A 21710-nucleotide genomic window follows, 5' to 3' on the forward strand; every position below is an offset into this window, starting at 1 on the left:
CCCCCCACCCCCAAGCCGCATGTGTCCATTATTGGCCCCTTGCAATGGCATTTTCCAAACTGAGCTGGGAAAAGTCAGCTCCGGGAAGTGTCAGCAGGAGAACAAGGCGGAAAAGCTGCCTGTTGTCTGTATTGGGTGCGGGGGGCCGGGGGAGGGGTTATTTCCCTGTTAGGCAGGCTCAGGCACCTCCAGCCCAGACACTGCCAATTCCAGAGCGGCAGCCTCCGCTTCTGTCCCCCCAGCCACGAGATCAACCTGGGAGGGTCCCGCCTGCCAGGGCTGCCCGTGGCGGTCACATCTGGCCAGCTGTTGCACCGCTGACTACTGCTACCCCGGAGAGGGTGGCACGGGCAGGGACCAGATTTAGGCACCAGCAGCCACCTCTGCCCAGCTGCTGCAGCACGAGGCTGAACCCGGTCTCTTCCTCCAAGGATTAGCCGGGGAGGAAGGAACCGATTTCAGCCTCCCGAAGCCAGCTGCCGCCAAACTGCATCGAAACCACCCAGCCCAAGCGCTGCAAGAACCGGCTCCGCGGCACTCCGATTCAGCCACACTCGGGTCCCGGGTCCCCAGATCCTGATGCCTCCAGCAGGATCCTGGTCGAGCGAGCTTTTCCCCTTGTCCCTGGCTGGCTGCGGGGAAGGTCCCCTCCAGAGGTGATGCCCGCGCGGCCACATCTGCCCAGCTGCTGCGCCGCAGCTGGGAGGGAGGGTTCTGAGCGCCGGCTCTGCCCAGCTCCCCTGACGTGTCAGCGGTGCCTATATAAAACCCCTCTCAAGCCCAGCCCGGCGCTGGGACTCGGAGGGAGAGGGGATGAGAAGCGAGGAGATCTCCCGATCTGCGCCTGGGGTCACCTTGGGCTGACAGCTGCTGCGCAGGCTGTGATCGGTGCAGAGAAGTTTACACCGGGGTGGCTTTACTTTCTCCCCGAAAGGCTGGGGGGAGGGAGGGGAGAAACAACTCCACCACCTCTCCCTGCACATAGCTGTAGCTTGAGCAGTGACTAATATAGCTGTCCGGTTTCCTTTGAAGAACAATCGGGCCACGGAGGCAGGCTCCAGAGACAGAATTTACAGATGTGCCCCACAATTACAGATGTGCCACAGCTGTAGACGACTCCCCCTCGCCCCACCTAACCCAAACCTTCATGACCAGTTGCCACCTGGCTCTAGCACTGCTGGCCGAGGAGGACTCTCCCCCACACACCGCATTTTCTTGGAGCCGAGGAGAGAGGGGAAGATGGATGATGACTTGTACGCGGAGGAGAACATAGACTATCTGTTGTCCCACAACAGGTCTGCCAATGAATCCGATGCCAACCAGTTCGCGCAGCCAGCTTGGCAGATCACCCTCTGGGCTGTCGCCTACTCTCTCATTGTGATCGTGGCGGTGGTGGGGAATATCGTGGTGATGTGGATCATCCTAGCCCACAAGAGGATGAGGACGGTGACCAATTATTTCCTGGTGAACCTGGCTTTTGCAGAAGCCTCCATGGCCGCCTTTAACACCGTCGTCAATTTCACCTATGCCATCCACAACGAGTGGTACTATGGGCTGGTCTACTGCAAGTTCCACAACTTCTTCCCCATCGCCGCCGTGTTTGCCAGCATCTACTCCATGACGGCCATCGCCGTGGACAGGTGAGGCCAGTTGGGAGCATGAGCCAGAAGGGCTGCGTGAGTGGGGTGGTGGTAGGAACGGGCCCAGGAGTTGCACTGGTGGGGTTCCCAACTACAGGCAACAGTCACCACCACATCTGTTTTCAGAGCATGGGTGGATTTTTTTTAACCTGGTCCTTGCTCCTCTTTAGTCAACAGGTCATAAAACATAAGGCTGCAGGCACTAGACTATAAAGACCCCAGTCCAACCTGCCTGGCTATAATTCTGCAGCAATCCAGTTTTGAGGCGCTGGATGGATCTGGGAGAGGGGGGACATCCGGGTATGCAAAAGAGCTGGCCCATGGGACATGAAAAAAATAAGAGTATTTTTTATTCAGTTTCCTAGCGTTTGGGGCTCTCACACTTTATATGATAAAGTTCTGTAGTTCAGTAGCTCTCAACCTTTCAGGAGTCTGATTTGTCTTGTGTACCCCACCTTTCACCTCACTTAAAAACCACTTGCTTACAAAATCAGAGCTAAAAATACAAAAGTGTGACAGCCACAGTGTTACTGAAAAATTGCTGACTGTTACCATATAATTATAAACTAAATCAACTGGAATATAAATATTGTACTAACATTTCAATGCATAGTATATAGAGCAGTATAAACAAGTCATTGTATGACATTTTACTTTTGTACTGATTTCCCTAGTGCATTTTCTGTAGCCTGTTGTAAAACTAGGCAAATATCTAGATGAATTGATGGAAGACCTCTGCATACGCCCAGGGGTACAGGTACCCCAGTTGAGAACCACTGGCTGGAGTTCCTTCTGCTGCCTTAGCATTCTGTTGATCTCTTCCCCCCACCCAAATATTGCAAGAGAGATAATGGCCCGTTTTTAAAAAGAGCACTCGAGATACCTCCCTCCCCCACCCCGGCCGATAATTCTCTTCAGGAAAATGCTGTTAGCTTAATGAAAAGGGTCTGTTTTAATTGTGCCCCAGAGAAGCCTGTGGCTATTTTCTTTCTTTTTAATCAGAGGAAATCTATAGTCTTGCCCTCTACAATTTCACTCACTGTCTAAATTAATTTTCCTGATTTCCTCATTTTAGACTAAAATCTATATTTAAAACAGCATGGTAAAATCCAATTACATGAGATATATTTATAGTTGAACATGCATGAGATATCTATGGGCCAGATACGATAGATCTTAACCATTTTCCTGATTTCAGTTGGAGATAGCCTGTGTAAAGACCTCCAGCATTTAACCCTCTGTCTGGAAAAGGTTCTGTTCAATATTTGCTGCTTTATATTGTTCTGAGACGGACTTGTGCAAATTTTAGAGCTGGGTACAAATGTGTTGACTGAAGGCAACTGGGTTGTTGAAATAATGTTACTTTTATTACAAAGTTGGGGATGGAAAATGCTATTATCTATCACTGTTCTGTTTGTCCTGTGATTTGTACAGCTTATAGTGAGTGATGGATACACCTGTTTTCTCTGTGGCTTGCCAGCACATACCAGCATCTCGCTTACATTTTGTTCTCAGAACACAAATTCAGCAACCAGCCAATGTGGTGCTGAGGCAAGGAAGCAAATGTCCAGACTGGCACTTGGGGTTTAAACACAGGTCAGTGGAGGGATGAATTGTGATCTAGTGGTCAAAGAAAAGGACTAGAGGTTAGGACTTCTGTGGCTGAATTGGGTTTTGCTGCTCTTTAGCAGATCTTTTCACTGACTTGCTCTGTGACTGAGGGCAAATCAGATCCTTTCTCTGCCTCAGTTTACTCCTTTCTAAAAGGATGATACATTTTATTTGTTGGTACCTCCTAGAAAATGTCGTGGTTCTTTGCTGACACTCGGTATCTAAAATTCAAAATATATATAGAGTGATGTTCTAGAATTTCCCTCTTTCTGTTCTTTTTCCTCATCTGCATGTTCTGCAGTAATTAGAAATGAGATCGAGTAAGATCATTTTTTTTGCTGAGGGCATGTTGGCTAACGTGTTAGAATTAGACTGACTTGAAAAGTGAAATGCAAACTGTTAATGGAAATTTCTGAAGGCAGTTGACAGTGATGTCATTATTCATTCATCTACAGCTTGTGAAATGTAGTTTAAGATTTGTTAGCTTGTTTTTAATGAAGAGGGGACGGGAAGTCATTGACAAGTTTAATCTCTTTATCATGCCGGGCTTGAGAGAGTGAGCCTGATTGTCCTCTCACTTACCCTGGAATAAATCCAAAGTAACTCCGCTGAACTCAATGGAGTTACGCTGGTGGAAATAAGAGGAGAATCAAACCCCAAATGGTAACACCACCTGCAATTAGGAAAACATTATCCTAAGGCAGTGGTTTTCAATCTTTTTTCATTTGCAGACAGCTAAAAAATTTTGAATGGCGGTGTGGACCCCTTTGGAAAGCTTAGTCTGTGGACCTTTAGGGGTCCATGCATCACATGTTGAAAAATCACCCATCTATGGTAATGGCAACCATAGTCTGTGGCCCCCCCGGCGTCTGTGGACCACAGGCTGAAAAGCACTGTCTTAAGATCATAGTTGCTCTGCATTGAAAATGAAGATCCCATCACATTTTCCGTAAAAGTAGATGGGTTTTGTTTGCCCTGAGATCTTTGCCCAAATTCCTCCCTCCCCAAATATTACGTAGTTCGTGGTTCCCCTCCATCCCAGAATTATCTGTATTTCAGGGGTGTTGTACCTAACAGCATCACTGTGGAAAGAGATCCTTTGGGCTGCAAAGCATTATAAATGTGATGCTCTATTAGTAGCTTGATTTTTCAGTTAGTGCACAGTTCTCAAATACCCATTGACTGCAAGGTTAACTAGTTTGTAAAGAGAACCTTCCTAAAGAAAACTGGAAAATCCGCACTACTTGCCAATGAGTATTTTCAGTTAATGGAACACAAGTAGGTTATCGGAGGCCTGGGGCTGAACATCTGATGAATTAACGTTCCAGACTTTCACACACACAAATACTATAGAATTATTTCTGGACCCACTTTTGTTGGTGAAAGACAAGTTTTGGAGCTCCGCAGAGCTCATGTTCACATCCTGAAGAAGAGCGTGTCTCTGCCACCCACAGAAGTTGGTCCAATAAAAGATATCACCTCACCCACCTTGTCTCTTTCATATCCTGGGACCAACACGGCTACAACAACAGTGTAAACAATCATGGGGTCTTGTCAGTTGCTTAATCTAGCACTCAGACAGTGGATCTAAATTTCAAGAGCTCCTAAGTGACTTAGCAGCCTGCATCCCATTGACTTGTAATGAGACTCAGGCGATGTCTACACTTGAGAACTCAGAGCAGCACAGCTGTACTGATACATCTGTGCCAGGAGCGGATTTACCATGCAATAAACTGTGGGGTGGCACGGGCCCCCCAAAATGCAGGACAAATATCTGACACCCTGCCCCCGAGTCCCGGCCGGCAGTACAGCAGGGCTAAGACAGACAGGCAGGCTGCCTGCATGCCGTGGCTGGTGGCCCCACGCTGTTCCTGGAAGTGGCTGGCAGCTGGCACATCTCTGTGCGCCCCTGGTGGGGGTGGGAGGCAGTGTATGGAGCAGTGCACCGAGACCCGCTGCCCCCTCCCCGTAAGGGGTGAGCAGAGACTGCCATCAGCAGGGCTAAGGCGGTTTCCTGCCCGCTCTGCCTCCCTCCCTCTGCGCCGCTTCGCTCCTGGAAACAGCTGGCATGTCCCTGCGGCCCCTGTGCGTGTGTGTGTGTGTGTGTCCGCGTGCTGCCCCCACCCATAGCACCGACTCCGCAGTTCCCATTGGCCGGGAACTGCAGCCAATGGGAGCTGCGGGGGCGGTGCCTGCAGCCAGCGGCACGTGGAGACCCCTTGGACTCCCCCCTGCCTAGGAGCCGCTGCTGGAGGGGTGTGTGTGCTGATCGCTTTGGGAGCCGTGCCACCCGAAGTAAGCGCCGCTCCCCTGCCTCCTCCAGCACCTCAACCCCCTGCCCCAGCCCAGAGCCCACACCCAAACTTCCTCCCAGAGCCCGCACTCGCTCCTGCACCTCAATCCCCTGCCCTAATCAAGGTACCTTGCTTTATTTTCTATTATTTCCCATTACTTATAATATAGGAGGAGGATGAAGAAAAAAAGAATGAAAAATAGGGTGGGGGGGAGATAAAAGAGAATGTTCTTTTTCTTGGCTGGGTCCTGGGTGGGGAGGGGGCAAAAACGAAGCTGCGCACAGGGTCCCACTAACTCTAAATCCGCCACTACTCTGTGCCGCTGTAAGATCTCCCATGTAGCCGGTCTATGCCGACAGGAGAGAGCTCTCCCATTGATGCAATTAAACCACTCCCAATGAGTGGTGGTAGCTATGTCAGCAGGAGAGCATCTCCTGCTGACTTAATGCTGTCCACTCCGGCGCTTCTGTCAGGGTAACTTATGTCGCTCAGGGGTGTGTTTTTTCATACCCTGCCCTGAGCAACATAATTTATATTGACAAAAGTGTTAGTGTAGACATAACCTTAGGCTCTCAAGTACCTAAATCACTTTCCAAAAAGGCTCTTGGCCTCTTAAGGTGCTGTTGAAAATTGTACCTCGTAGCTTGCTAAATAACAAATTAAATTTAATGTACAGAAAATCTAGTGCATGTGGCATCAGTATGTATGTTCTTAGGTGCTGCATCTCACAAGAATTGGGCTCAGGCAGTTCAAAGATAACATATGAGTTGAGGGAAAAAGAGATACTGATCAAGGAAATCTGCAATGACGATAGGCAAATATAGTAAAGGCCGCAGTATTACGGAATAAGATGCTGAGGGCAGTGAATTATCTGTTTCGTTTGTTGATGCCAAATCTCACATGAGTTATTGTTCTTTGGAATTTGGATTCAGGGTAGCCTCTGTTTCTTTTTTCCCTTCCTTCGAGAAACATGGATAACGCTGTAAAATCACTTGTTATCTTGCTCTTGGATCTAACGTCAGTAATTAGATGAAATGGTGGGTGGGTGAAAACATTCAACTACTTTAGCCAGGTATTTCACTCCAGAATTGGGTGCTTGAGGAATCAATTTTGAGTGTTGTGTGGTGTTTCAAGACAAGAGCTTATAGCATGGGTTAAATTAAGTATCTCATTCCAGTAAGGGCTAGGACAAATGCTTCCCATTCAAACCGCAAACCTAAAGATAGCCCATGCATCAAGGGTGAAAACATTTACCGGAATTCCACATACCCTATAAGATCGACACAACCAGTGACAGCTATGTAGTCTCAGCAAAGCAGGTGCTGGTTTACAGCTAGGAAAACACACTTGAAATCAACTTATTTTCAGTAGATGCAGGGGGGGAAATAAATACATACAGAATTGAATATGGTTTATATTCCCCAAGTGGAGTGATTCATCTCTGTCAGTAACTTGGATATGTAATCTAAAGGATGCTTGGCGTATTAGCCATCAAGTTGTTCACAAGAACATTGCTTTACAAAAAGCTGTTCAATCTATTTCAAAATGTGCCCTCTGTAAATAATTTCTATAACACACTTGCCAGAGGATGCAAAATTGCCTTCTAAAGAATGAACAAACCCTATGCGACAATCAATCAGCAAACATTTTACAAGCTAAGATGTTTATGTAAAATTCACACATAATAGAACTTAGGTATACAGAATCTGAAACTGGATTGTGCAAGTCGCTTTAAAAAATTCTTTTACTTGCAAATACACCTCTATCTCGATATAACGCTGTCCTCGGGAGCCAAAAAATCTTACCGCGTTATATCAAACTTGCTTTGATCCACTGGAGTGTGCAGCCCCGCCCCCCCGGAGCACTGCTTTACCGTGTTATATCCAAATTCGTGTTATATCGGGTCGCGTTATATCGGGGTAGAGGTGTATAGTGCCTGTTTTTTTCAGAGGTGCCAAATTTCTAGTATAAGTTAACGGGACCTGCAGGTGCTCTGAAAAAAATCAGGCTGATGATCATCTCCCGTGGAAAATATCTTCCAGTGCCACAGCGTTACAGCAAGGCTCGGAGCTAATTGTTACAGCAGATAGGGGGCCTGCTCCTGAAAGGGAATGAGTGCATTCTTAACCGCTGCCAAATTTAAGGGAATTGAGACCACTCAGCACTACATAGGATTGGGCAGAAGCATTGCAAGGGCTCCACAGCTACCTCCCTTTAGATTTTTGGTAAGAACCTGCTGCACAAATCTGGTGCTGTGCAGCATTTCATTTCTATGCAACTGGGAGCACAGTAGCACTTGCTATCTGCAGGGTCGTTTCCCAGATTCCAGTTTCAAATTCTTCCAGTGACGGAATTCAATACCAGGTAAATTAGTTGAAATGATAATTACAGACAGAATTATAAACCCCGAGCTAGGAAAGGACAAGCCAGCATGGCTCCTGCCTAGAAAAATCATGCCTCTTTAATCTACTACGTGAGCTAAGAAAACCCTGGTTCTCCTTTACTCACTAGTTAATACAGTTTATTTGGTCTTTTTAAAAGTCTTTGACAAAGTCCCTCAGAAACAACTATTAAGGAAATGACATCAGAAGTTGAGAAGTAAACTACCACCATGAACTAGAAACTGGCTGAGACGAAAGGAAAGAGTAGGAATAAGTATGTGGCGTCAATGGACAGTTTTCAGCACGGCTACAGGTTTGTAGCAGGGAGTCTCCAGGCTCTGAACTCAGATCAGTGTTTCGGTTTATTGGTCTGGAAAAGAGGTGAGGTGGCAATGATTGTATGTGACAATAATTTGGATTCTAATTCTGGTGTGTTGAAAACAGTGTTAAAATTCTCATGGGTTTTCCTGGGCCTGCTTGCAGGCTAGGGGACATTATACAGAAGTGTGCAATCTAGGTCTTCAGCAGTCAGTTTGCAAAGAGCCAGCCTAGTTCACCAGTGGAGGAAGGCAGGGAGGTAGGTTTCCCCTCCCCTCACTTAACTTCCAGATACTCTACAAGGAAGAACACGCAATGGGAGGAAAATGGCACATTGCTAATATCACTGCTAGCTCTTCCTCTGACTGCACCTGTGCGGGTCCTGGCCAGACAGGCTTCCTGACTCTGGAGGTTTCTGCCCAGGTCCTTGTTTCGACTTGCTGGGAATGCAACCTGCATGCCCCCACCAATGAAAGCCAGGCTGGGGGAACCATCTCGTGAGAAAGGTAAGAGCTGCAGGAGGAGGTGGCTCATCTGTGTAGCCTCCAGGAGAGCGAGGATTTTATTGGCAAGATGCACTTGGAAACATCTGGGATAGAGGATGCTAGCTAACCACAGATGGACTACAGTGGCACCGGAGGAGGCAGGAGAATCGGTTGCTCTATGGGGAGGAAACTGGCTGCTGGCTCACTCGGGCAGTAGACAGTGCTGCCCCCCACCATCAGGTTCCCTGTCCACTGAGGTGAAGAACTGGTATGTTGTACTGGCAATAGGAGGACAGGAGCAGACCCCAGTGGCTGAGTAGGAGCTGCCACCTGGCCCCAAGGCTGGAAGATCATGACCACCACACCCAACAGGAGGCAATGTAGGGTGCTGGTGGTCAGGGACTCCCTTCTGAGGTGGTCAGAGGCATCCATCTGCTGACCTGACATCCTGGGAGATGTGTGCTTACCTGGAGCCCATGGCTGAGACATTACAGAAAGGTTGCTGAGGTTCATCCATCCCTCTAGCCACCACTCCATGCTACACATCCACATGGGCACTGATGATACTGCCTGCTATGACCCTGAGCCAATCAGCTGTGACTACAAGGCTCTGGGAGTGAGCATGAAAGGGTTGGGGGTGCAGGTGGCTTACCCAGTTGAGGGTAAGGGTCCAAGCAGGGACACACGGCTGCAAGATGGTGTTGATGGGAGGGCTTTGGCTTCCTGAACCATGGGATGCTGTTTTGGGAAGGAGGTCTGCTAGAAGAGATGGGGTCCACGTAGTGCTTAATTTGTAATGAAAGAGGTGCCAGGGCTCAAGCAATTTTTTTTGCATTCATAGCTGATGAAGCAAGCCCAATTTGTAAGCACCTAGAGTATAATAGGGTTATAAGTAATAGCCAACATGTATTTGCTAAGAGCAAACCATAGCAAAATAACCTAACCTAACAAATTTCTGTGTATTTGTACGCAACTGATGCACTTTGCTTGCTCCTGTAGTTCTGTCTTGTGACACTCTTTGTGCTGAAGTTTTTGTACCCCTCAAAGACAAGGTATATACCACCTGCTGCTAGCAGGTGTTCAATGAGACTCTGAAATTGGTCACAAATTCCTTGACGATACTATGTACTAGCCAATGTACTATCCAAAGAACTGCAGATCCATCAATGACTGTGCAGGTAACTTCTTGTGAAGTATGTATACTTGACACCTCTGTCTGCAGCTGCTTCTTTAGGTTTAGGTTAGTGGTTCTTCTTTGACAGGGCCACTGGCTTAGTGGATTGGGGGAAGTTGTAGATGTGATGTATCTTGATTTTAGTAAGGCTTTTGACACAGTCCCATGTGACATTCTCATAAGCAAACTAGGGAAATATGGTCTAGATGAAATTACTATGAGGTAGATGCAAAACTGGTTGAAAGACTGCACTCATAAAGCAGTTATCAATGGTTCGCTGTCAGATTGGAGGGATCATCTAGTGGGGTTCCATAGGGGTCTGTCACTATTCAATATTTTCAAGTACTTGGATAATGGAGTGGAGAGTAAGTTTATAAAATTTGCAGATGATGCCAAGCTGGGAGGGGTTGCAAGCACTTTGGAGGACAGGATTAGAATTCAAAAGGACCTTGACAAATTGGAGAATTGGACTGAAATCAACAAGATGAAAGTCAATAAAGACAAATGCAAAGTACTACCTCTAGGAAGGAAAAATCAAATGCACAACTACAAAATGGGGAATAACTGGCTAGGGGGCAGTATTGCTGAATAGGACTTGGGGGTTACAGTGGATCACAAATTGAATACGAGTCAACAGTGTGATGTAGTTGTGAAAAGCTGATGTCACTCCAGGCTGTATTAACCAGAAACTGCTGAACTTGAATTAATATGCAGATTAGACACTATCAACTTAGGCTTGAATAGAGACTGGGAATGGCTGAGCCATTACACACATTGAATCTATTTCCCCATGTTAAGTATTCTCACACCTCTTGTCAAACTGTCTGTAATGGGCTATCTTGATTATCACTACAAAAGTTTTTTCTCTTAATTAATTAGCCTCTTAGAGTTGGTAGGACAACTCCCACCTTTTCATGTTCTCTGTATGTGTATATATATCTCCTCACTATATGTTCCATTCTATGCATCCGATGAAGTGGGCTGTAGCCCATGAAAGCTTATGCTCAAATAAATTTGTTAGTCTCTAAGGTGCCACAAGTACTCCTGTTCTTTTTTTGTATTAACAGGAGTGTTGTATGTAAGAGATGGGAAGTAATTGTCTCTTTCTACTAGCCACTGTGAGGAATCAGCTGGAGTATAGGGTCCGGTTCTGGGTGCCACACTTTAAGAAAGATGTGGAAAAAAATGGAGAGAGTCCAGAGGAGAGCAACAAAAATGTAAAAAACAAACAAACAAAAAAGTTGAAAACCTGACCTGTAAGGAAAAGTTTTTAAAAAATAAAATCCTGCAGTTCCTTCTGTTGTTGCTGTACTGGCTCTGCAGGACTAAGGGTACGTCTACATTACCTGCCGGATCGGCGGGTAGTGATCGATCTATCGGGGATCAATTTATCGTGTCTAGTATAGACACGATAAATAGATCCCTGATCGCTCTGCCGTTGACTCCTGTACTCCACCGTGGTGAGAGGCGGAAGCGGAGTCGATGGGGGAGCGGCAGCAGTCGACCCCACGCTGTGAGGACGCGAGGTAAATCAACCTAAGATACGTCGACTTCAACTATGCTGAAGTTGTGTATCTTAGGTCGATCCCTCCCCCACCCAGTGTAGACCAGGCCTAAATGAAGGAAAAAAAGACACTTATTTCTGTCAGTGAAGTAGCCAGCTCTGACTCTGAATACATATGGGGTGCAATTCCCCCCTGTGCAGAGAGCCAATACAAGACCTATGCACCACTGAAGTTCTATTTTGAGGACCTAGGTGGTGCAAATTTGTGCTGGCCCTGTGCACAGGGGTAAATTTCACCTAGGGAGCATATTTGAGTAGGATTTTCAATAATTTTTCTCAATATTTTGAGGTTTATTAACCTTAGCTCTGGTTCCAACTCTTTTGTCCACCCACCCGCACACCCTGCTGTCACACCCGCTTTCAGTTTGACCCCCCTGCTGTCATGGGATGTGCTGGAATTCAGCAAGCAAAATGAGAGGGCCATCAATGTCATAATATGCAGCTAAGTGAGAAGTTTAAAGACTCTTCAATGTGCAAACAGCAATCATAGAGGAAACAGTAAATCTGGATAAACCTTTATTCCTCCCATATGGCTAATAAAACTGTTACTGCCTGCAATCGGGAACTGAGGCTACATTTTTTTGTTTGCATTGTTTGAACCAAAATGCACAAATACAGACTGGGGGATAACTGGCTCAGCAGCAGCATTGCTGAGAAGGATCTTGGAGTAGTGGTGGATCACAATCGCTACATGAGTCAGCAATGCGGTGCTATTGAAAAAAGCAAATGAAATGTCGGGCTGCATTCACAGAGGTATAGCATGCAAGTCATGGGAGATGATAGTACCGCTCAACTCGGCACTTTGTTAGGCCTCAGCTGTGTCCAATTTTAGTCACCAATGTATAGAAAGGATGTAGAGAAACTGGAAAGGATCCAGAGGCGAGCGACAAAGATGATCAAAGGGATGGAACGCAAGCCATATGAGCAAAGGCTGAAGGAACTGGGCATGTTTAGTTTGGAAAAGAGGAGATTATGGGTGGACACAATAGCGATCTTCAAACACTTTAAAGGCTGCCACAAAAAAGTTGTTCTCTCTTGCCACAGAGGGCAAAACAAGAGGCAATGGGTTCAAACTACAGCAGAGCAGATTAGATTAAAACTCAGGAAAAACTTCCTAACTGTAAGAACACTAGGACAAGGGAACAAACTGCCTAGGGAAGTCATGGAAGCTCTTTCATTGGAGGTTTTCAAAAAGAGGCTGGGTAGCCATCTGTCTTGGATGGTTTAGACACAACAAACCCTGCATCTTGGCAGGGGGTTAGACTAGATGAGCCTTCCGGTCCCTTCTAACTCTATGGTTCTATTATTCTATGACTGACTATGCAATTAAGTCAGTAACTGACTGCACCTTTGAAATCCCTCTTCTGAATCCTTATACACTTTTAAATCGGTGTGTGACACATCACTTTTTCTTAGCCATAAAGCCCCCTCTTTTGACTGTTTGGCTTTTAAAAGCACTTTAACAAGGTACGTTTGAGTCATGTAGCAACGTGGGCTTTATTAGGCCTCTCTCTAAAATGCAACACGCCGTCTGCACACAAGTAGCTGGGATAATCTTGTGAATCATCTGAATGTCAAATGTGTAATAATGAATTCATGGATGATCTTGCAGATTCTTTGAAAGGCGATAGATTCATCTGGCTGTAATTTGTCACCCTTGACATGTTTAATTAGTCATTGTAAGCCTCTGTGTAGCTCCTTTATCATCATGTCTTCATCAGTTTTTATTGTCAATCTGAACACCATGTAGAGCAAAAGATAGCAGTTGCATAGGTGCTGGAACTAGGGGTGCTGGAGGTGCTTCTGCACCCTCTGGCTTGAAGTTATTTCCATCAGATCTAGGGTTTGTAGTTTGGTTCAATGGCTCTCAGCACCCCCACTATACAAATTGTTCCAGCACCATTGAGCACTTGTTCTACAAGCATGTATCACGAAGTGTGTAAAGGCCATGGATGGAGAGGATGGAGTTAAAGGAATCCAAAGAGGTATTAGTAGGGGTAACAGAATTAAACTGATCATAGGACAGAAGGGGCCATATGTTCTAGCTGCTTTGTGCCATTTGCCGTATGGAGCAGCTGTAAACACGGTTTAACCTGCTGGAGCATTGCAAAGTAGCCAGAGGCTACTGGTGAATCTGGACTAAGGGCCATAGGAGAATTCCTAACTTTACAGTAATGTCTACACTGCAACGTAAGCCCAGGATTAGTGGGACTCGAGTCAGCTGGTCTGTGTTAGGGAACCCTGGACTTGAGCATCTACATTATATTTTAATCCAAGGTTAAACATTTTCTGACCTGTGCTTAAACCTAGGGCTCCGGTATCCACACTTGCAGTGTGTAGACCCGAGTCAAAGTAACCATATCCCTGAGGCCTGAGCGCCCCACCCCTCCGACATGTGGCCACTCTAGCCGTAGGAACATGGTGCACTGTGGGAAGATTTTACTGCCCGCCCTGCACATTACCAGGAAGCACCTCGCTTTGCAAAAGGCTTGATGGGTTCGCTCTCCATTGCAGACCCAGGAGGCTCTCTGACAGCGTGTTACAGATTGGTGATCAGGAGAGAATGGGTTAAATGCTCACCTGAGCTGCTGCTCTTTGCCAAGTGTGTGTGCGGGGGGCTTCCATTTTCAATAGTGTAGATTGCAGATTGTTGGGCTAGAGAGGACGACAGAAGTTGTCCCATGGAATCGTGGGGTACTTCCAGATGGCTCCAGGAACTTGAGTCAAGCAGGGCTGTGGCTACACTGCTAAGCAACAGGGCTCGGACCCCGGGTCCTGGCCTGACTTCAGAATGGATCCCCCAGCCCTGCAAGGTCCTGGAACCCTGAGTCCAAACCCAGGGTTAGCGCAACTGTAGTATAGATGCAATGGGGGGGGGGGGGGGGGAGAGATGTAGCCTTGAGCCCAGGCTCAAGCATGGGCTTACACTGCAGCAAAGACTTACACTTAGGATAATGGAGTTGAGATTTGTGAGAGAAACAAAGCTGTGTTGGCTGGGGGCGGGAGAAGGTCACTTAACCAGGCTTTCTTCTAAGCTCTGTGGTTCAGCAGGCACCCACAGCAGCCCACCGACCAGAACATCCACACACCACAGAACTAGCTGGGAGTCAAAAAGGGCCCAGCAGGATTACAGCAGCTAGACACTCAGTCTACAGGGCTACAGGATACAGACTAGGAAGGGCAGGGGATAGGGCCAGCTCACTCTGCTAAGTGAAGCTTCTCTCCGCTCTAATCAAGGTTCTGCTATGCTGATTCCTCATCCAGCTCCCCTTCTGCTTTCTGAGCGGAGTCACCCCTCCTCTTTTTGGGGAAGGGGGTCAGCACTGGGAAGAAGGAATCCCTAGATCCTGGCCTTGGCTGGGCACTGCCAGAGGACTTTGCTTCTGAAGCCAGATCACCCACAGTGGTGCAGCTGCAGTGCACTGTGTCGCACCAGCCCACTGGTATAATTTGGCTGAGAAGCCAACCTCGCTGGCCCAGGGAGAGTCATCCCAATTCCAGAGTGTTTCTGTACTCCAGTAGAGCTGCTATAAGGGTTCAGATGCATCCTACCCTTCCCTGCTGCCAGTGTTGCAAGAAAAGAAAAAAAGGCCAGGATGTGTCCCTACTTCACACTGATCCTAGGCTGCATCTTCTACCCCTGGCGGCTATCACGGTATGTCTACAATGCAGCTGGGGGCAAGCCACCCAGCCCGGATAGACAGAGTGGCAATAGCTTGGCTTGAGCTAGTGTGGTAAAAATAGCAGCATGGGCATTGTGACACGGGTGGAGGCTTGGGCTAGCCACCTGAGCCCAAGCCCACCTGAGCCCCTGGGTCTGAGCTTGGATGGCTAGCCTGAGCCACTGCCCATGTTGCAATGTTCATGCTGCTATTTTGAGCAGGTTAGCTTGAGTGGAGCTAGTGCAAATCTCCCTACCTAGGCTGGGAGGCTTGCATCCAACTCCACTGGAGATATACCGTTAATGGCCAGCATAAATTAAAGCCACCTTCCTTATGATTTTTGGGGAAAATCTAGTTAGGAATTATTTACCAAAAGCAATCTGTTTTCTCCTGGCCACTCTCATCAATCCAGGTAAAAGTGATCTTCTGCAAAAGAAATGGGTTTTAAGAGTCATACTTATATGTTACCACACCATTACCATGGTATCTGAGCATCTCACAATCATTACTGTAGTTATCCTCACAATGTAGTTGTAAGGCAAGGAAATGCTATTATCCTCATTTTACAGATAAGACTACTGAGGCACAGATTTATTAAGGTATTTAGGTACTTAACCCCTGGCCTACAGAGTCTGGGAGTTGCCCAAAGTCACACAGTCAATGACAAATCGGACTTGAACCTGGGTCTTGCATGACCGACGTTAGCGCCTACCATCTGAACCATCCTTCCCCTCAAATTCTGACGGCAAATCCTTTAATATGTCAAGATGGGTTGAAATTTTAGTCCTACCAAAGCTGACAGCATCCTCCAGGAAAAAAAGAACAATAAATGCCCACTCCCCAAAAATCACTACACCCCAAGCAGAGACGCCTAGAAACGGAGATGAGATGATGCTTCTGTGGAGATCACCAAGGACTTTCATTTTGGCAGTCAGATTCATAGGGATTTTAAAGTATCACATCAAAGGGAAGAGGACACATGGGACATCATCAGAGGGGGTGGAGAATTAGAGGACAGTGCTGGCATTACAGCAAGATGTGGAAATGCATCAACAAACTCTCTGAAAGCAGGGCTGAGAGAATTAAAGCCTTTCTGCAGAGCTGTCAATTCACAGAGATCCCTGTGAATGAGGAAGTTACCTGGGCAAACATTACCCCTTGTAAAGGAATTGAGGGATGACCTGGGAAAGCGTGAGGTCTATTTTGTCTGATAGCAGCTGTGAGGAGGGGACTAAATGTTATTTTCAAAGGTGGAATGGAGGAACATGGAGTGAATCTATCAGGCTTCCAGGCTGTCTGCCAGTGATGATCTCCTACTCCTTGGACTCTCTGATGTAGCTATGAGCCAGCAAACAGCACGTAAACAGTGGAACATTTCACAGAGTAATGAGTAGAGGCAGAAGGTTCTCTACAGCCCAGGGAGGCAGGAAGTTGAATTCCAATTCTGGTTGTGACACTGACCCCCATAGGGCCTGATAGAATGTTGGCTTAAGTGACTTGCCAAAAGCCATAAGTGGCCGCTAAATTCTGAGTTCTGCCAACTGTTGGGTGCCCAACTTGGGACATCTAGGGGCTGATTTTCAGAGGTGTTCCGCATCGGTAGGTACCATTGACTTCAGCTGAAGCCATATGCATTTAGCACTTCTGAGAATCAGGCTCCAAGTATCTGGGTTTAAATACCCAAAAGTATAAGGCCACTTGGAAAAACTTGGCCTAAAACTCTACCTCCATTTTCCTGTCTATAAAATGGGGCTGTTACTAATTGCCTACCTCAAATAAGAACAGCTAATCCTCACTTTTTCTACCAGTATAATTAACTATGATGGGAAAATTAACAGGCTAGGTTTAAAAACCCTGGCTCAAGAACTGAAGCAGAGCAAGGGCAGGAAACTCAAAACTCTGGACAGAATATTTCCAAACAAAAAATGTGTCTGACTGCAATAATTGAACAGCATGATCAGCAGATGAGCATGAACTTGTTAGGGATCAGCTGTGGGCTGCAGCTTCTTTATACAAATGAGTTAGATAATAGTATTTGCACAGAAGATCGAGAGTTGCAGATGATATAGGAACCATGATGCAAAACAAACAAAAATCCATAATTAAATGGGTACACAATCGGACTGTATTATCACATACGTGTTTTGGGGCTAAAGTGAATCCTCTTATACTAACTGCTTTACTTAGCTCCTGCCCACAAATCTGATCCACTGAATAGGCATGAAATTTTGGCAGTAAAAATCTGTTATAGTAGTACAGTACAGTGTGCCGCTGCTGAAAATAACCTTTTTAATCTTGTTAAAGCTGTATCTGTCACATATCACTTTAAAATTGTCTGTGGCTTCTGTACACCTGTGTAATACGTTGCACTGCAGCATGTAAGTGCTGTGACAGAAAGTGATGTGTAAAATTGAAAGCGAAAACACTTCATTTTCTTTTCTTTTCCCCCTCTAAAATAACCTAGTGACATGCCTTGCATCTACTCAGTTGGGATTTATTTTAACAGTCAGAATCTTTTAAAGATGAAAATGCCTGCAGGGGCATTCAGTACAGCTAATATTCTGAGTGCAAAAAAACAGAGATATTTGCAAACTTTTCAGAAAAATCTCAGGTCACTTTTGCTGGTATATAACATATTCATTTCTGTAGGGAGGTCAGGAGAACGTCCCTGAGAGCAATGGCAAATTGCTCTTGAACGGAAAATGAGGCAACATATTGGCTAGGGAAGAGGTTTGGGGAAACAGCACAAACATCCCCTACAGCCTTCTGCTCTATGAATCAGCTTCAATGAAAGCTCAGTATCAGTCAGATCTCATTGCTTGAGGAAGAAACTAGAAATGAAAGCAGGCAGCATTGATGTTACTTCAGAGAGCAGCTGTACTGTCATTAGCGCTGGCTTTGAAAATGCTATTTCACGTATTTCAGATTGTGTGCCTTGCAGAGACACACAGAGCAGAAGAATGGAATTACACCAAGAATAGGAAGGCCATCCTTAATTAAAAAGCAAACAAGGCTCTAAATTAAGTATGGAGTAGGGATTTATACAGCTGGGGGGAGGGATAGCTCAGTGGTTTGAGCATTAGCCTACTATACCCAGGGTTGTGAGTTCAATTCTTGAGGGGGGCCATTTGGGGGATTGAGTTGGGGATTGGTCCTGCTTTGAGTAGGGGGTTGAACTAAATGATCTCCTGAGGTCTCTTCCAACCCTGATATTCTATGACTTTGACAGGCTTCAAGACCCTTATTCTCACCTGTAGCTTCAGCAGCTATATCCCTTTGATAACCACCTTAAGGTGGCTGAGAGATGGAACAATAGGGCCATACTTTGAGGATATGGAAATCAAACAGGGGCAATCTGTTGTGAGTTCTTTGAACCTTAAGATAATGGGTGGCAAAGAGACCAGCAGAATGCAAGAGTTTTGGGGCAACCCCAGTCTTAAACTTATTCTGTTAAATACTAACTATGGAAGCTATAAAGTGTCAACAGGCCATGCTGTAGTCAGGGATGAGACTTGTGGTCTAGTCCCTGGGATTATGTATGGCGGGGAGATGTGTATAGATGGTACTTGCAGGCTTCTAAAGAGGCCCTTACATGTTTCTGAACTCTGGCTAGATGACATTCCTGGGTTGACTTTGGCACAGTTGGTACCAGCTGATTGTAAGCATTCAACATCCATGTGGATGTTAAAGTCATCAAGCGCTATATCAGGCGCTATCGGCCTTGGAGTCTCTAATGTCACCTCCGTCATCAGAACCAGATGTCGCAACCTAGCCCCATTCTGAGACTTTCATGAGACAAATGCAATGAATTTCATTCCAGTTCTGGGGTGGGAGCATTATGCACGAGAAACGAGTAGAAAGAAGAAAAATGTGAATTTTCGTACTTTGACAAGGTACGTGCAATGGTGCAAAAATCTCAAAAACTAAATCACATCCTCTTTATGTTTGGATGCCAACAATGCATAGCTATCACCTCTACTGTGTGCATGTACTCTTCCCCTGCCTCGTTCTAGAATTACAAACCCATTCAAGGAGCACAGGGTAAGAACTCCAGCTGAAAATAAAGAGATTAGAAGGACAACGCAATTGACTTTTGGCAAGGGAATAAACTCAGCAGATGGAACAAACTCCAATGGACACAGAAAAAGAGCTGGAATGTGTGATCTGCATAAAACCTAGGTTACTAATTGAATCTAATGAGAAGACCTAGTTTCTCAATAAAGAAATGTGTCAGGGAGAATAGGAAATGTGTGGGGATTGTTTTGACTCACTGAAGCTTATCTCCAGTAGTGTAAATACCGTGCAAAGAATTCATAGAAAAATTCATTCACAGTCTTGGTGGGAACATGTCCACAGTCACTCTCTGGTTAAAGATTTTTCTCTTTTCCTTTACACGCATATTTATAAAGATCATGTTAATAAGCGTGACATCTTTTTCGTATTTGCCTGCGGCTCAGAATGCACTGTTGGCTGATAATCCAAAAGGTCTTTTGTGAATCCAGATGAGGCTATGAAGGTACTTTGTCAAAGTAATGAAAATTCTCATTTTTCTCCTTTCTACCCTTTACTGGTGTATAATACAGTCTTCTTTATTGTGGCACAAAAGTCTGGAAAACTAAATCACTGCAGAGAAGAGGGACCAGGCTTGTCGATACAGATAGTTGCTCAAGGGTGGAAATTGGATCCAAGTTCTGCTCTCTAGCTACTGAAGATACGACACTAGGTCTGTTGCATCCATTTGTAAACACTTGGTTCAAGAAGAATAAGTAGCTCAGTTGCCAGCAAGGATGAAACTGGCTCCTTACATGCTTTCTTTCAAAGGCATTCCAAATCTTTCATTTCCACTGTAAAAATGTATATAGGGTACCATGGACAGGGGAAAGTAAAAAGTTTTCCAGAGTTAGAAGGGCCCAAATCAGACCCACTGAGCAGGATTCCTTCAAACTTTGGATCTAATGTTTGGCTCTTATGTAGCCCTTGGAGATCTACTGTTGAAAAGGAAAGTCTGTAAAATGAGGAGTGTGATACTGATCGGGAAACTGCGCCACCAAGAGAAAGTGTCTTCCTCAAGATCATGCAGCAGGTCACTGGCCAAACTAGCACTGAACCCAGGTCAATACCATCTTGACTGACTCCTGCTGACTTACTAGGTCCAGTCTTCAAGTTTGTCCCATGATGAAGCAGCAGCCAGTTATGAACATTTGAGCTGATGACTCTGACCAATCCCTTGTTATGGCCAAAACCTTCTAGAGAGTGGCCACTGATTTTGAATGCTTCAACTTTTAGGAGCCCTGGGGCTCATCTGCAGAAGTGTTGATTAGCCTATGTTTTAACAATTGGTGGTTTTGGGGGGTGGTATTTTGTGGGGGGAGAGGAAGAGGATGGTAGTGGTATCTTGGTTTTTTCCCCTCATTGGAATATAGGGGAGTAATAGTGTCAGTACTCCTTATTAATTTATGGCTTGGACACTGGTCCATATATTTTTAGAGTGTAAGCCAGGGGTAGGCAACCTATGGCACACGTGCCGAAGGCAGCATGTGAGCTGATTTTCAGTGGCACTCACACCGTCCTGGCCACCGGTCCAGGGAGCTCTGCATTTTAATTTAATTTTAAATGAAGCTTCTTAAACATTTTAAAAATCTTATTTACTTTACATACAATAGTTTAGTTATATATTATAGACATATAGAAAGAGACCTTCTAAAAACGTTAAAATGTATTACTGGCACGCGAAACCTTAAATTAGAGTGAATAAATGAAGACTCGGCACACCACTTCTGAAAGGCTGCCGACCTTTGCTGTAAGCTCTTTGGGTCAGAGGCTGTCACTTTCTATATGTCTGTAGAGCACCCAGTACAACAGAAGCTATGCTGTTTTACAATAGCTAGAGGATCTGGTCCTCCCTCTCTCTCTCGGGGCAGGGTTGTCCTGTGTCAAAGCAATATGCACAAACAAGCAGCGGCGTGTCTTGCCTCACTGTCACTGTTATGTTCAGAGGATACAGAGGTCAGCAATCCTTCTAGGCTGTAATCCAGACATTTGGTGAGCGGATATTAAGGGGCTAGAGGGGGGTCAGCTTTGCTATTAAACATCTGTTTCGGTGAAGATATATTACACCTAGCAGTTGCCTCCTGTCTGAAACTGGAGTTGCTAACTGTAGCAGCTGAGTATCTGTTGTCTGGTCCCTTCCTCATGTGCCATAACGTCACTTGGCTTTGACGATCCACTTTCATTTGTGCTTTTCTCTGAAGGCCCTACTTTTGCTTTGCCAAACTTCAAGCCTTTCCTTGCTCCCTTCCCCCAGAGCTGGTCAGTAAAGACTCCTCTGAGCATGACAGGACACTGAAGTTCTACTAGATTTGCTCTTTTCCTTTTCTCTGCAAGGGGGGATATGATAGAGGTATATAAAATCATGAGTGGTGTGGAGAAAGTGAATAAGGAAAAGTTATTTACTTGTTCCCATAATATAAGAACTAGGGGCCACCAAATGAAATTAATGGGCAGTAGGTTTAAAACAAATAAAAGGAAGTTCTACTTCACACAGCGCACAGTCAACCTGTGGAACTCCTTGCCTGAGGAGG

General features: G+C 45.8%; 1 protein-coding gene across 1 annotated transcript in view; it reads left to right on the forward strand.

Moving 5' to 3' along the window:
* The first annotated feature begins 899 nt into the window (after positions 1 to 899).
* The window catches only part of TACR1 (tachykinin receptor 1), a 94736-nt gene continuing 73925 nt past the window's right edge, over positions 900 to 21710 (forward strand). The window contains exon 1 of the mRNA XM_024203378.1: positions 900 to 1640. Within this exon, the coding sequence (XP_024059146.1) occupies positions 1096 to 1640 (545 nt within the window). The 5' untranslated portion in view covers positions 900 to 1095. The remainder of the gene's footprint in view (positions 1641 to 21710) is intronic.

Source organism: Terrapene carolina, unplaced genomic scaffold (assembly GCF_002925995.2).
Source record: "Terrapene carolina triunguis isolate 2854851 unplaced genomic scaffold, T_m_triunguis-2.0 Scaffold53, whole genome shotgun sequence".
NCBI lineage: Eukaryota > Metazoa > Chordata > Testudines > Emydidae > Terrapene > Terrapene triunguis.